The following is a 14023-nucleotide window of genomic DNA, read 5'->3' on the forward strand; positions in this document are numbered from 1 at the left end:
GCAGCTACAGGGCGAGATCACAGTGCAAGCTAACGAGCACCCTAACACAGCCCATGTCAGGCAAACAGCACAGCACCGCCGCTAGCCCAAGCTGCAGCTCAAAAGCACAAGTTCTGGGGTCTCCATAAGCACACAGCGCAGCCTGTCGTGCACTGTAATTTACTCGCTCCTTTGTTGCCCAAGACAACCTCAGGCACAACACCACATGCGTGGCACATCTGGCTGTGCCAGCTGTGCCTTGTTTGGGACCCCAAGGCTACCGTGCTACTACAAAATAACATTTAAGGCCAAACAGCGATGCATCCTCTGTTGCTAGCCCTACTGCAACCAAATGGCCTTGCTCCCGACAGATAAGTTATCTGTGTTAGCACACGAAGCCTCTGAAGGACGAGCAGTCAAATTTATGAGGCTAAACTCTCCTACAGAGCCATCAAGGCGATACAGAAGGGAACAGCATGTGGGCTGAAAGAGCAATCCAAACCCTACTGTTTTAAAGCTGCAGTGGACTTGCTGAAGTCTCAGAGGCTTTTAATGAATCCACCTCGACAGTGTTTTTCAAATCATAGACTTTGGGGAAAGTAATTTTTGACATCTCACAGTCTAACATTCCACCAAAATGAAGAGGTCTTATTATATAGATTAAGCCCCTCAGGCTCTATTACACATCAATATAATTATCCCTTCACCTCGGTTCTTAACCTTACGAAGCTGACCAGCTGCTAGCTGAAGGCTTCTCCCCAACACTTGCATGCACAGAAAAAAGGTCACAGAATTCCAGATATACAAATTCCCAATTAATCAATTCCCAAGCCATTTCAGAAGCCAAACCTTCAGATTTCTTGCAGAAGCTGCAGTTTTGCTTAGCTTGCGGTCTTTTCAAAGACAGGGAAAGACCTTTGGCACCCTGAATGCCATTAAATGAGCAACGACCTGGTTAAATTTTCTCTTTAACAGCAGTAAATTGAAGGCTTTCAAGTATCCAAGTGGTATGCACAAAGATTTACCTAGCACCCTCCCAAATCAACAGTACACTCTTCTGCCATCTATTCAGAGAGAGATGCTCATCAATAACTTGTCACTTTGCTGTAGAAACACAATTATTTACTCAATGTAGGGAAGGCAAGGCAGCTTATGTCATCCAGTTGACAGACCGCAGGAAAGTTACTGAAAAAAACCCAGCAAGTAATCAATTCAGGACAAAACATACTTTATTGTACTGTAATGTCAGAAGTACAAGAAAACTACTGCAGAGAACCATGCTAACGGGGCTTTTAGGGTCTGTGAAGGACAGGAGTACAAGATAACGGGGTACTACTGTACTCAGTGCAAAAACTGATTCATTTGAGGCACAAGTACACTATTGTTTAAGCAGCTTGATTCAAGCACAGCTCTGGTATGTGATCTACTCTGTTTTCTTTCTATGTGACAATTCTATAATAAAGCTACTTTAACATGAAATAGGCAGTACATTGAAGTCAGGGGTTTCCAAATTGCCACTTGGCAACCAAACAAACTAAGAAAAATACTCTGCATAGCCACCCTCCACAGTTTAGTTTCAGATATGGAGCCATGGCTAGTGAAAAAGCTAATTCTGCAAGGTCAGTGCCCAGATTTGTTTGGTTGGGTGGGGTTTCTTCCCCTCTTCTATGTCTGTGGGTAACTTAATTCACCTTGGCCACAATTTATCCAATAAGAAAAAAAAAATATATACCTGTATCTTTGATAAGGAATCATACATATCTAACATTCAAATAAATTTCAGCCCTTAACAGCTCAACTTATGGCTTAAGACACAATGAAAGTGTTTGGGCACCCTTGAGTTAAGTTAACGGTTAAGTTAACAAAGAGCATTCTTGCTAAAAAGGCAAGCAAGATCACTGTTTTAAACAGAGCTGACCTCTACAAGAAGAAAGCAGGAATCCAAGTTACTAGTTACTACTAGGCTGACATGTACTGCTGCCCAGAAAGATAAAAACATAACATCACAATGAAAAGGTTCAACAAAATTGAAAGATAAAGGTTTCAACACCAGAAGCAGCATTTGAAAACAAGCTGTTTAAGTTAAATCTTCGAGAGATGCAGATTGCATAACTCCAGGCATGAACAAACATGCTGGCAGTCTTTTTTTTACACAGCAGCTGTGTTTAACATAGGAAGTTCTGGGTTTAAAGAAAGCTACTTGAAGATTTAAGATTTGCAATTCCCTGTCTATTTAATAAGATTAGTAGAGAAATGAAAAAAATTACTACTGAAACAGTAGTTTCTCAGTGGATCCCTATCATTACAAACACAGCTTGATCTGTAAGCAACGCAAGACTAAACAGACAACTATTATTTTATATTATTACTATGCTTATAAGTTACATCAGTTAAAGTTAAAAAAAGCCAAGCAGTTTTGCCCTATTTCAAGAATAGTTTCCAATCAACACCAGTTTACATGGTGAATGGGACTTCACAAATAAACAAGGAATGGTGACATCTTTGGGTCAAGAATGACAAGAAATAATGAGCTCTGTGCTACCAATCAACCTCAACAAGAATATGGCACAAGGGCCAGCCCAAGCTGTACCAACACTGAACCTTTAGCACTCAGCACAAATTCGGATCTCTTTACTTTAGCTAGCAAATCAGGTGAAAAGACTGGGTAAAAAAAACAACAACCAAGAAACACCTAACTAAAAACTTAAGCCAAAAATTGGAATATACTTTTTAAAAAACATCTGTAGTTTTAAAATAACTTTATGACATCAGTTTGTGCAAACTAAAAAAAAAAAACCTCATTGAATTTCTCTCTAACAAAAGACAAATCCCCCAAATATTTTCCTTTTAGCCCATTGTATCTGTAGATACAACCTCATACCTAACAGATGTAAATGCAAGAGAGAAAAAGTTACAGCATCTGCACAACATTCTACAAACAGCTGCTGGAGGGAAAGTAAAATATAAAAGGAATAAAGAAAGGCAGGTTCCATCTGAAATACTCTCACAATCTTTCCCACTCTGTAGTCCATAAATCCGACTCTGATGCTAAGGTGACAGTGTATGTAAGCAGATTTTTTTTGTTGATTTTATTATTTTTGAGTTTCAACTGGAGAAAACCTGAGAAGAGACTCAAGTCTCTTCAGGAATTGTCGGATGGAACATGCTCCTCGAATCCTTCGCTCTCTCGGACCAACGCTCTTTCCAGGATAACACGGCCTTCCTTGTAGCGCTGGCTGTCTTCGGTGGCAAATTCATAGATCCAACCGAGTTTGCTGTTGCAGTTCTTGCAGCTCACGTCTCGCACCATGTGGCGGCCAGTGAGCATGACCCGATCCTGCACTTCGCTGTACTGCAGATTTACCACCTGATACAAATATACAGGGGACAGGGAAGAGAAAGGATTAGTCTGCCTAGAGCAAAACCCAGTAACAATGTGCACAACTATCAACATTTTCGAAGTAAGGAACCTGTGGCGCTGCAGGTGAACCAAAAACTGCAAGGTAGTAAGTCAATAGCCCTTGAAAATCTCCTGCTTTAGAAGGTAACATTTTAACTATATGCTTCACCGGGATGTATAACCCTCAGTGTTTAAGTGAATGACATGAAATGCTATCACAAGACATATGAGAGTGCAGAGTACTATGTTCAACCTGGGGTTAGAAGTTCCTGGTGAATAGCTTGTAAAGTAACCTACGTTAATCCACTTGTAATACATGTAACCCATTTCTAGCAACTGATGTGATCACTTGTTCCCAGAAATCAGAACCAAAACATTAAGAGGTATTTCTTAAAAAATCTTGAGGGGCTTTTGAAATAATCATCTAAGAGAAAACAAGGCTCAGTGGCTGAGAATGTAGGCATTAAACACGCACCCTTTTTTGTATGCTATCTTGGCAGTTTAGAATGTACTTTTAACTTGTTTAGGCAGCAACACCACAGAGCCAGGACGTATAATCTGTTGAAAAGTTGATGTCGGAACTATATCCAAACTGCTAATATGCAGTAGGATTCTAAAAGTTGGGACTGCACTGCTTCCTCAGCTTTCCACCTGACTGTGCTTGCTCTGCTTTAGATGCAAGGCTCCTGACTGCAGAAATGTAAAAAAATCAAACTTCCATGATTAAACCCCACTATTTAACACCAGAAAAATTTGAGCCCCAGGATCCAGCGCTTATTGGATGAGAAAGAAATCAGACACACAGCTCTTTTACAGCTATGCAATCTAACACTTACATATAAATACCAGTGCCAGGATTCAGCACACCAGAAATCCCAAGGCCAAGCATAGTTAAGTGAAGACTACTGATGCCTCTGTCAGCTCTGCCACTGGCCAAATGGCTTCCAAGAACAAACCCAAACCAACACACACCAATGATTACAGAACCAGGAACTTTGAAAAAAAAAACAGTGATTTTGCTTTGTTTTCTTACAATGAGTCTAACAGACAAGTCTATATGGAAGGGTTAATAAATAATGCTATAATTCACTCAGAGTTATGATTTCCATACTTCAGTCTGTTGAATTTGATCAATTAAAAAAAATATTAAGCTAAACCAAAGTATTATTGCCTGTAAAAGAGATTGTGGCCACCTAAGGCTGCCAAACTGTTACCTTAAATGCATTTTAGAAATTCAACAGAATACTATCCAGACTTCTTTTTTAACTGAGTAAAAATGCAAATGCCTTTGAAACTCTTTGACAGACAAAAGATAATCTCACAGTGAATTTGAGGCTTATATTACAGAAGTTGCCAAGGTTAAAACTTGATGCATTTTGGCATGACGCCTCTATATACACAATCCCCTATACAGTCTTCCAGTATCACAGATAAACTAATTTAGATGGCTTGCCATCAATAGCAAATGCCCAATTTGACTTCAAAGACTGCTGAACACAACAAAATAAAAACTAAAAAAAGTTAGAATAGTGATCACACAACACTTCAGCCAAGAAGTTTTTTTAGTTTTGACAACAGATTCATAACCCACAAACTCCTTTTTCTAAAGCAAATAGTAGTTCCTCCTCAGCTTCATACCAACCTTGTTAAAAAGAAATGCTCTCCCTGTGGCCCCTGTAAAACGAGTGGAGATGAGCTCAGAGCGGTTGGTCAGAATGGTGTCGCAGTTTGCACAGGAAAACAGGCGAGTGCCACCAATATGATCCAGAAAAATTCTTCCCATTTTTAGAACTTCCTTAAGTTTATACTCAAGACCTGAAAGCAAAAAGAAAGGTCATGTGCGTGTCAAAAAACCACACCACCGCAGCCAAAAAAATAAAGCCCCAAACACCCCATATATATGGTAGAACATTCTTCAAACTGATTCAGCTAATGATTGCAGAGGTTCTTTCTTTCACAGATGAACTTAGACTGCATTCAGACTTTCTCATCAAGTTCTTTCCCAAAGTGACCATCTTACCAATAAGATGACACACATAGATACAAAGTAGTTATGTTAAATGAGCAGAACATGACCTGAAACCTTTAAAACACAGTTCATATACTTGCAGACCACTACTGGACCCTACAGTTCTTAAACTTAAAAGCTTCCACTTCCTTTCTATTTTCTCTTCCTCTTTAATACAATACTGAATCGCCATTCCCATTTGTTCCTGACTACTCACTCATCTCAGTCAGCACTGGGAAATGGGGCATGTTGAGTCACCAACACAATTATAGCTTAATATTCCCCAAGTCACCCCCCCCCCCCACCCCTTTTTAAAAAAATACTATTTTGTCACTTCCTTGAAGCTTTGCACTGCACAATTTATGACATGCAACCACACACCACCACTGTCCAGGATGCCTTAGCCTTCTAGTACAGCAGATGGGGCTACTCGATTTGGCTTAACACTGGTTTCATACACATAACAACATAGGAAATGTTTGGATGCTATTTCACACAATTAAAAAAACCACCCATTCTTTACACCACATAGTTTTATATACAAACATTTAAAGCTGTCTAATCTAAATACAAAATGCTGTGTCATTTACCCAAGCTATTTCCAAAGCATCATCGCTAAAATACCTGAGAAACTTCAATGAGCAGTACAATAGCTTAAAAAGTTTATAGCAGTAGATCTACATTACCTCATAAATAAAGCTCTTCACTGCTTGGAAAAACTAAAGTATCTCACCAACTTTATATCAACTAACATAAATTACTCAAAGTTAACTAGCGAGTAGGCACAGAACATATCAGAGAGCTGAAAACTTAAATCACGAAGGATGAGATAACATGACAAAGGAATTAAATGATTATGTTATTTCTATTTCAACTACAGAAGTTTTATGACTACACATCGATAGTCAAACAAGTTAAATATACCTCCATTTAGGCTTCAGATGTGGAATCAGAAAAGAGTTTTTGTCTTCTCTGCTTTTGTCATGCACAGCAAAGTAAATCAGACACATGCAATATTAAAGTTGTGTGGGTTTTAATTTTCAGAGCAGGAGACAGTGTGCTGTTCACAGAGAAATTAATCAAATTTTGCGCTCATCAAGTTGATTATTCTGCCAAATGCCTTTAAGAAGTGCAAATACCTAAATTAAACCCATTTCAAGTTTTAGGGGATCAGTTTCTTAAAGCTTACTCTGACATGCACAAAGCAAATGGACTAAAAACATGCACCTGCATACAAAAAATCTCAAATACCATTTTTAAGTGTAAAAATCGTAAGTCACTGACATTTTTTTAATTGCTTTATTTCACTACTTTATTTTCTTACAATGTGTGGCAATAAAAAGAGTTCCTCATATTGAACAGACTGATTTTAGCACAAGTTCCTTACATTCAGATTTTTCATATCACTGTAAGTCTTCTGTATCCCATCTGAAGGATACCTAAAAATTCAAAGCAATGGAATGACTCTTCCCTTTAAAGGTGATATAATACCCATCTCTCCTCTTGACAGGATAAATAAAGCAGGTCTTGAGTTTGACAAAAATATTTAAAAGATTTTGCTGAGTCTAGGGGTGTGACTCCACTCAAAATACAGGACCCCCTTCAATTCCTCTCAGCATTACACCTTTCTAATATGCCTTTATCTTTCCTAGTAAGCAAGGGCAAATGAAAAAAAATAAAAATGTGCACAGTGGCAGCATGAAGGAAAATCAACAGACAATAACTGTCAATAAACAAGTATCAGTCAAAGTTTCCAACCAGAAGAAACCACAAATACAAGCAATAAAAGTAATTGTGAGAGATCGGCCCATAAGGCGCTTGGCCTAGCTCCATGTGCCATCCTTCCTAATTTTGGATGAAGTTATTTTTGTGTTGATTGTATTGTGGATTACGAACAATTAACCGATTATAAATTATTGTAGATGTGGATTGTAGATGTGGACTCAACATACAAAGAGATATTTCCTTCAGGGTAAACACAGTGCTCGCCCTGTCAGTATTTTTAGAAGCCAACATAAAACAAATCCAAAAACATCCCCCTCTCTCAACAAGAACAAGACAAACACTAAGCTGCACCCAGAAAAGCAGTGACCCAAAGTCACTAAATCCAAAATTTAACTACTTCAGAAGAGAGCGCCAGTGTAATTCTTACAAGCAACTTACAAGTCAAAGCAACATACAAACGTATTACTCCCAGATACAGCATTATGCATGGGCTGAAGCGTTGAGACCTGAAGACACTAGGCATTAAAATAAATGTATAAACAAATATGTTCAAAGACTTAAAGCTGAAAAACCTGCCTAGTAATAGGAGGCCTAAAATCTTCATTTGTATCACCCAAAAAAGCTGAAAGTAACCTCATCAAGTATCTAAATGAGAAAGAAGCTTCCAGTAAGACTTGGGTACCAACAGAAAGACAAAGTGGGATTCATGTGATGGTAGCACAAGGCTGTAAGAACTCAGCCTACAGTTACAGCAGAATCTAATAAACCAACCAGTACCAGAACAATTTTCTTCAGAAGACAGTACATAAGAAAACATGTATTCTTGAAATAAATAAATACACATTTAAAAATTTAGAAAATTAAATTCTGCAATCTGCATCGTAACAGAACAGTCTAGATTTTGAGTATTTTTTTAAAAAGAAACCGTTAAAATAATGTAATCCTACTAGAACGTCTAACATTTAAAATAACCTCTACACTTAATTACCCCCTGGTAAGAGTTCAGTCAAGCCAGCAGCCTATACCTACCATTAGCCCTCAGTTTTGACTGCTACGGGATTTCAGTGGGTCTGTAAGGGTCCAGCTGAAGTGCTATAAAACTAGTCACCTTACATCGGTCTTTATATTACTGCTCACAACAGTAAAAAGTAGGAAAAAAGTTACAAAAAGCTGGTAAGGCAGCTTTCAAAGGCCACATTCAATCATGAACTTTCTAAATAAACTAACAAGGAACTTTCACTTTTTCACCCCTCATATAAGGTAGAGAAGTTAGTCTCAACTTGGAATCATTTCACACTCTCCCCTCCCTTTCCCACCCCCCCCCACGCCCCCAAACTAAAAACATAGTATTCACTTACAAGACCATTTCAGAAGGTACTGCTGTATGGATAAAGACTGTTTTTCTCCTTATGTAAGGATCCTGAATCCTGCAGGATATACTCCTTGTACACTGGAAAAAACAGAAGCACAACAGAACAAGGGAAAGCAATTTTCCATTGCTCTCAGGCTCACATCCCTTATGTACTAAAGTGGTGTATATATACAAGTCACCCAAGATAATGGTGTGTTTTTGTCCCCTGGAGTTTTCACCTCCCGTGTAAAAGGTGTGGGCATCTATGTTCACACATACTGAAAAGTTCGGAACAAAAGCCTCTTATAAGCAGCTTTTACAGGCAGTGGGAGAGTTCTCTTAAATTACAAGAGCCCAAAGAATTGTGAAACATTACAGCATTTCTAAAGCTTAAGATCCTCCAGTTATGGGGAGGAGAATGCACTTACCCATTCATCCACTCTCCACACCTAAAAACAGTGAAAGTAACTTCCACCAGTTCAGTGAGCCAGCCAAGCTCCCTACTGCGATTCAGAACCCGAGAAAGCGATGCTACTGTATCGCACCAACTCCATCACGCTACTAGCAGATTTCTCGGAAGGAGCAGACAAGGGGATCTTGGTTATTCAAAAAACCAAATGCTGAGGGAAGAACAGAGATTTTTTTTTTTTGGCCCATGACTTCATCTTTAAAGTCAGCTCAGCATACTTTGTTGGGTATGTGTCAGTGGTGAAGTCCTTGCACTCCTGCCCCCATGCAACTTAGCAAACACAAGTTGTAATGTTAAATTAATGTCTCCAATGTAAACAAAGGCAGACTTATTTGCTTTCACTAATGGGATATAAAGTACGTACCACTTGTCAAATCTACGCAGTTCAAAGAGACAGGTACCTTTTATGAACTGAGAGATGCTGCTACTGTGTCATTAGTCGGCACCCTGACCACCACCATCAGCCTGCATTCTTGAGAGGACCTTTACCAGAACAATCAACGACAGCTCATATTACCTAGCTAGTCAGGCTTCTGACAGTGCATTATTTTTACAGCACAAACCTCGATACAACCTCTTAGTCATACTGTGAAACATTTCCTGCCTGCCTGCATGCTCCTGCCAGCAAGTGCACAGACTGACAGGAAACACAAGCACTCTGGCTGTGTGCTACAAGGTGTATTCCTTGGGCTGTGCGCTCCCAAACTTCCACCTGTCTTTCAGTGCTGATCTTGGCAACACTGAGCAACAGCTGTCAAAGAGCTGACTGACATTCAACAGCTTAAATTTAACCACTGTCTGCACACAGAGCCGAAACCACCTGCATCACTACTTGGCTGCTATTTGTGCTACCTCATCTGCCTACCTTCACAAGCAATAAAGAACAAAAAAGTAACACAAAGAATTATTTATTAACATTTTTAAAACTAACAGTCAGTGTTTTCTTGTCCCAGAATGCATCTCTTGAAGACACAGGACCGTCAACATTTGGGAGAGCCAGCAGGCACTTTCTATATACACACTGGACTGTGGATATTTCAGGAGCCTCAGTGTTGCTTCAGCACCATCTACTGCATCTCAGATCTACAACAGAAAACAGCTGCTAGTTAAAGGATAAAAAACTATGACAGCCTCCCTTTTGCCATTTCACCAACTAAAACCATTTTTCTTTGTATGGTGAGCCAGCAAGCACTCTCTCCCCCTTGCAAAAGGGCTGTGCATTCCTTTAGGCACAGTAGAATATTCTCAAGATGTACTTACTCTGGAACCAGGCTTAAACTTCATTTTCACATTTCAGGAACCGGGCTTAAGCTTCCTCTTCTATTCTCAGAGATGGACAAAAGAGGAAAAAGAATGCTTAGCACAACTACACAAGACCACACATTAAAGAATCACAGGGTAAGGAAAAAAAAAAAAAAAACAAAACAAAACACCCCAAACCAAAACTTGTGCCTTACCTTCCCAGGTTTCTGCTGCTCACAAGTAGGGGTGGATCTGAAAATACACATGCGGTCAGTCTCTTAGGAGGTCTGAGATTCAACCATCCGCCACTGACTTCTGCCACTGTTGAAGTAAGCAGGGCGCAGCCTCTGGCCTCTGCCTACGTGCAGAATGCGTTATCAGAAAGCACCACACGTAGCCAAATGGGAAGTAAGAAAATGAACTGGAACAGTATCCTATGCTCATTAGAACCATCCAGCTGCTGCAGCAAACTGTACAAGGAAGTTAATGCAATCAAATGACTGAAGAGGCTTTGGCAAAGTAATGACAGCCGTGCCCAGATGCAGTGCAAAGCACGAGCCTAGAACAGGCAGCGCCTCGCAGGATGAAACTACGTTTGTGCAAGTTACAGTAGTATAATTTTCTATTGTAAACTGGCTTTTTTCTCCAGGTAAGGCCAAAGTTTCACACTGGGATAGCGGTATTTAAATACATTAACATAACATTATACTGCTATGTGCAAAAACTAATACAAAGTAGTTTGTTTCAAGTTTCCAGAGAGCAGAGCCATACAGATGGGTGCTTGTTTCCAGTATAGCCCCCATATCTCAGCATCTCCCACACAGTAACTTACACCCTCACAATACTCTTGCTAGATAACGTATAAAAGTATTAGTTTACAAATGGTAACAGACTCAGATTGATTTTCTTTCCTGCTACTACACAAAGAGTTCGAAAGCAGCAGCTATTCCTGTCTCCCTGTTTTTCTCCCTTCCCTTCCTGTCTCCCCCTTTCTCTTCCCTAAGAGAATAAATTCCTTAATTCTTAATTCCTCAATTGTTTTTAAGAAAGCTGCATTTCCTGGTTTTGTAATAAATGTATTCTTACACTAATTAGGCAGCTAAGACAACTTTTGCCTTTTAATCCATTCTGCAACTTTCAGAAAGCTAAACTGATTCAGATTTTCTGTTTTCATTCATTTCAGTGCTGAAGTGATACAAATCTTTACCTGAAAACACTCCCGATTTCATGAGTCATTACAAAATCAAACAAAACCAAATAAACAAACTTTAAAGAAGTGGTGAAAAGTCAATGATCATCCAAACTTCCATACCAACTACATCCAACTGACAGAAAGGGTGCTAATATGCTTAGCGCATCTTGCCAAGAATTTTTTGTATTAACTAGGAAACTGAAATGTAGGTAATGGCTCCAAAATTAAAGGGCGCCTCGCTAGCAAACATCCACAGCGTACAGGCATTTCCTCTATACATTTAACAAGTTATTTTAAAGTTAAATCTTGCTTAAAGGTATTATGTATTTCAGCAAGAGCCAAGCAACTCAAGATTTCAACATAGGTCAAATGATAGTAAACAAACATGAACCAATGACCTAACTTGGCCAACACTACTTCAAGCTTGTCATGACTACCAGCAGAGGGAATGCTAAATATACATATATATACATACATATATATATGCACGTGTGTGCACAACTCTCAGTCTGTCAGATGACATGTATCAAATCTCATCTGTTCTTGTCATCTTCTCAACTGGGCTTTGAGGTGCTATTTCTTTGGTCCTCACACACTTGGCAGCCACAGCTGAAACCTTCTCATAATTGTTATGATAATCTATATATAAACAATTCTGTAAGTTAAGTACTTCCACAACTACGGAAGTGAAAGTAGCAGATGACAGAAGACTCCAAATAGTAATTCTGAAGACTAACATCAAAGAGTAGCACTTAAAAATGGACAGTTTTGTTTGTCACAAATGTTACTTGAATTGGGCAAGCTAGAATGAGCCTATACATAAGAAGATTATATATAGCTGTGACATATATATAGCGATATAGCTGAACCAGCGGCAGGAGGGAATCTTTACAACCGTGGTGCAAGTTACTTTCTTTCTGCCATCAGTCACAAACCCGAGTTACGCTAACGGTTAATCCATTGCTACTGGTTGTTGACATCCAGAGTTGCTCTGCAACACCTACCACTTTGCCAAGAGCCATGCCCTGGGCTCCGAGAGAGAGAGAGAGAGAGAGAGAGAGAGAGAGAGAGAGAGAGACAGAGAGAGACAGAGAGAGAGAGATACTTGCTATGCACCTTGACAGTCCTTCAACCTAACCCTAACATCGCGTTTATTGTTGAAACAAAGGAAAATCATTTATTAAATTCTAGATGGGTCCAAGACACAGCCTGGATTAAATAAGCACGGTGGATTACTCTGCTCTGTGGCTGCTTGCACAGGAGGCCTGCACAGCAAGTAGCGAAGGGGCAGAGCAGGCAGAGGAGCCCTTGCGTGCCTTTTGCTCTGCCTAGAACCTCTTCCAGAGAAAAAAAAAAAAGCTCTGGCAACTATCCCGGTTCCCCGGGAATCCATCCATACGTTCACGGGCAAACCCCACGCGCAGCGGTGACAGGCAACGCTGGCTCATTGCTGAGGCAGCCCGAACACCCCATCCCCGACCGCCGGCGTCCCTGGAGCGGCACCGGGCGGGCCGGGACACCGGGTTTACTCGGGGCTGCTTCGGCGACGAGCAAGTCTGGCAGGAGTGGCGCGGCGGCCGAGGAGCACCTGGCTAACGGGGGGGGGGGGGGGGGGCGGGGAGAGACGCGTCAAGCCGCGCCGCTGCCCCCCGTGCGGCACGGCCGCTGTCCCGGGGCGGGCCGCCCCCCGCGTAACCCCCGGCCGGGGGCGCCGCGGACCCGGTGCTGCGGCAGGCGGGCGGGGGGGGCGGGCGGCGATCCCCGCACACAGCCCACGCGTGCGCTCTGCGCCCGCTGCCCCCGCCGCTCCACACAAAGCCGCGCGCGGGGGCGGGCCCAGCCGCGCGCCGTCACGGGGGCGCGCGCAGCCAACCGCCGCCGGCTCGGCCCCCGGCGCCGCCGCCGGGCGCTGCCGGCACCGCAGGCAACTTGACAACAAACAGGAGGAAACAGCTGACGGGAGGCCCCGCCGCCGCCGCCGCCGTGAGGGGCAGCCGGGCTGCCCACCGCCCCCGCCTGCCGCTGCCCACCCCCTTCCCAGGCTGCGCGGTGGCGGCGGACGGCGCTACCCACCCCCCACCCCCCGGGTACGGTTCGTCGTTCCTCCCACCCCCCACGCCCAGCAACCGGGCCGAAAAGTTGCCGCCGCCCCGGCCGGGAGGGGAGCCGGTGGTGCGGGGCCGCGGGAGGAAGTTGTGGCCGCGGAGGGGAGAGGGTGCGCTGGGTGCCGGCCCCGGGCGGAGGGCCGGGCAGGAAGGCTAGGCGGCGCTGGGAGACGCTGACGGAGGAAGGGGACGGGGTGGGGAAAGGCCGGTGCTTTTGTTGCGGCCCTGGGCCGCGGCGGGGCCGCCGCTGCCCCCCTCGGCGCTGCCGGGCTGGAGCGGCACGGCTCGCCCGAGGCCCCGCTGCGGCCCGAGAGACACCCTACCGCGGCCCGCAGCGGCAGCCGCCACCTCCCTCCCCAGCCGCCGGCGAGCCCACCCCGGTCTCCCCTGGACAGCGCGGGGCGCGACGCGGCCCCCCCGCCCGGTTACCTGGCGCAGGGGAGCGGCGGCAGCTCCGTGCCCTGTGTCTTGCCCCCGCCCTCCACAGCCCCGACGCTCCGGCGCGGCTCCGCCCCCCAGGCCCCGCCCCGCCGCACGTCAATCAGCACCGCC

At 43.1% G+C, this 14023-nt stretch overlaps 1 protein-coding gene across 8 annotated transcripts; it reads right to left on the reverse strand.

Moving 5' to 3' along the window:
• Positions 1 to 1190: 1190 nt before the first annotated feature.
• On the reverse strand, positions 1191 to 13987 carry YPEL5 (yippee like 5). 8 transcript variants are annotated; one of them, XM_055725660.1, is made up of 8 exons: positions 13901 to 13978; positions 10390 to 10532; positions 10193 to 10252; positions 9864 to 10015; positions 8892 to 9083; positions 8471 to 8562; positions 5022 to 5194; positions 1191 to 3346 (listed from the first exon to the last, which is right to left on the reverse strand). In XM_055725660.1, exons 7-8 carry the CDS (start codon positions 5160 to 5162, stop codon positions 3122 to 3124), a joined length of 366 nt encoding a protein of 121 aa, XP_055581635.1. In that variant the 5' UTR covers positions 5163 to 5194; positions 8471 to 8562; positions 8892 to 9083; positions 9864 to 10015; positions 10193 to 10252; positions 10390 to 10532; positions 13901 to 13978; the 3' UTR covers positions 1191 to 3121. The 8 variants fall into 8 exon arrangements, with proteins under 8 accessions (XP_055581635.1, XP_055581634.1, XP_055581633.1 ...); XM_055725659.1 differs by lacking the exon at positions 8892 to 9083 and adding an exon at positions 9334 to 9415; XM_055725658.1 differs by lacking the exon at positions 8892 to 9083 and having other exon boundaries at positions 10390 to 10426; positions 13901 to 13987.
• Between the last annotated feature and the right edge of the window lie 36 nt (positions 13988 to 14023).

This window comes from Falco cherrug, chromosome 13 (assembly GCF_023634085.1).
Source record: "Falco cherrug isolate bFalChe1 chromosome 13, bFalChe1.pri, whole genome shotgun sequence".
Taxonomy (NCBI): Eukaryota; Metazoa; Chordata; class Aves; order Falconiformes; family Falconidae; genus Falco; species Falco cherrug.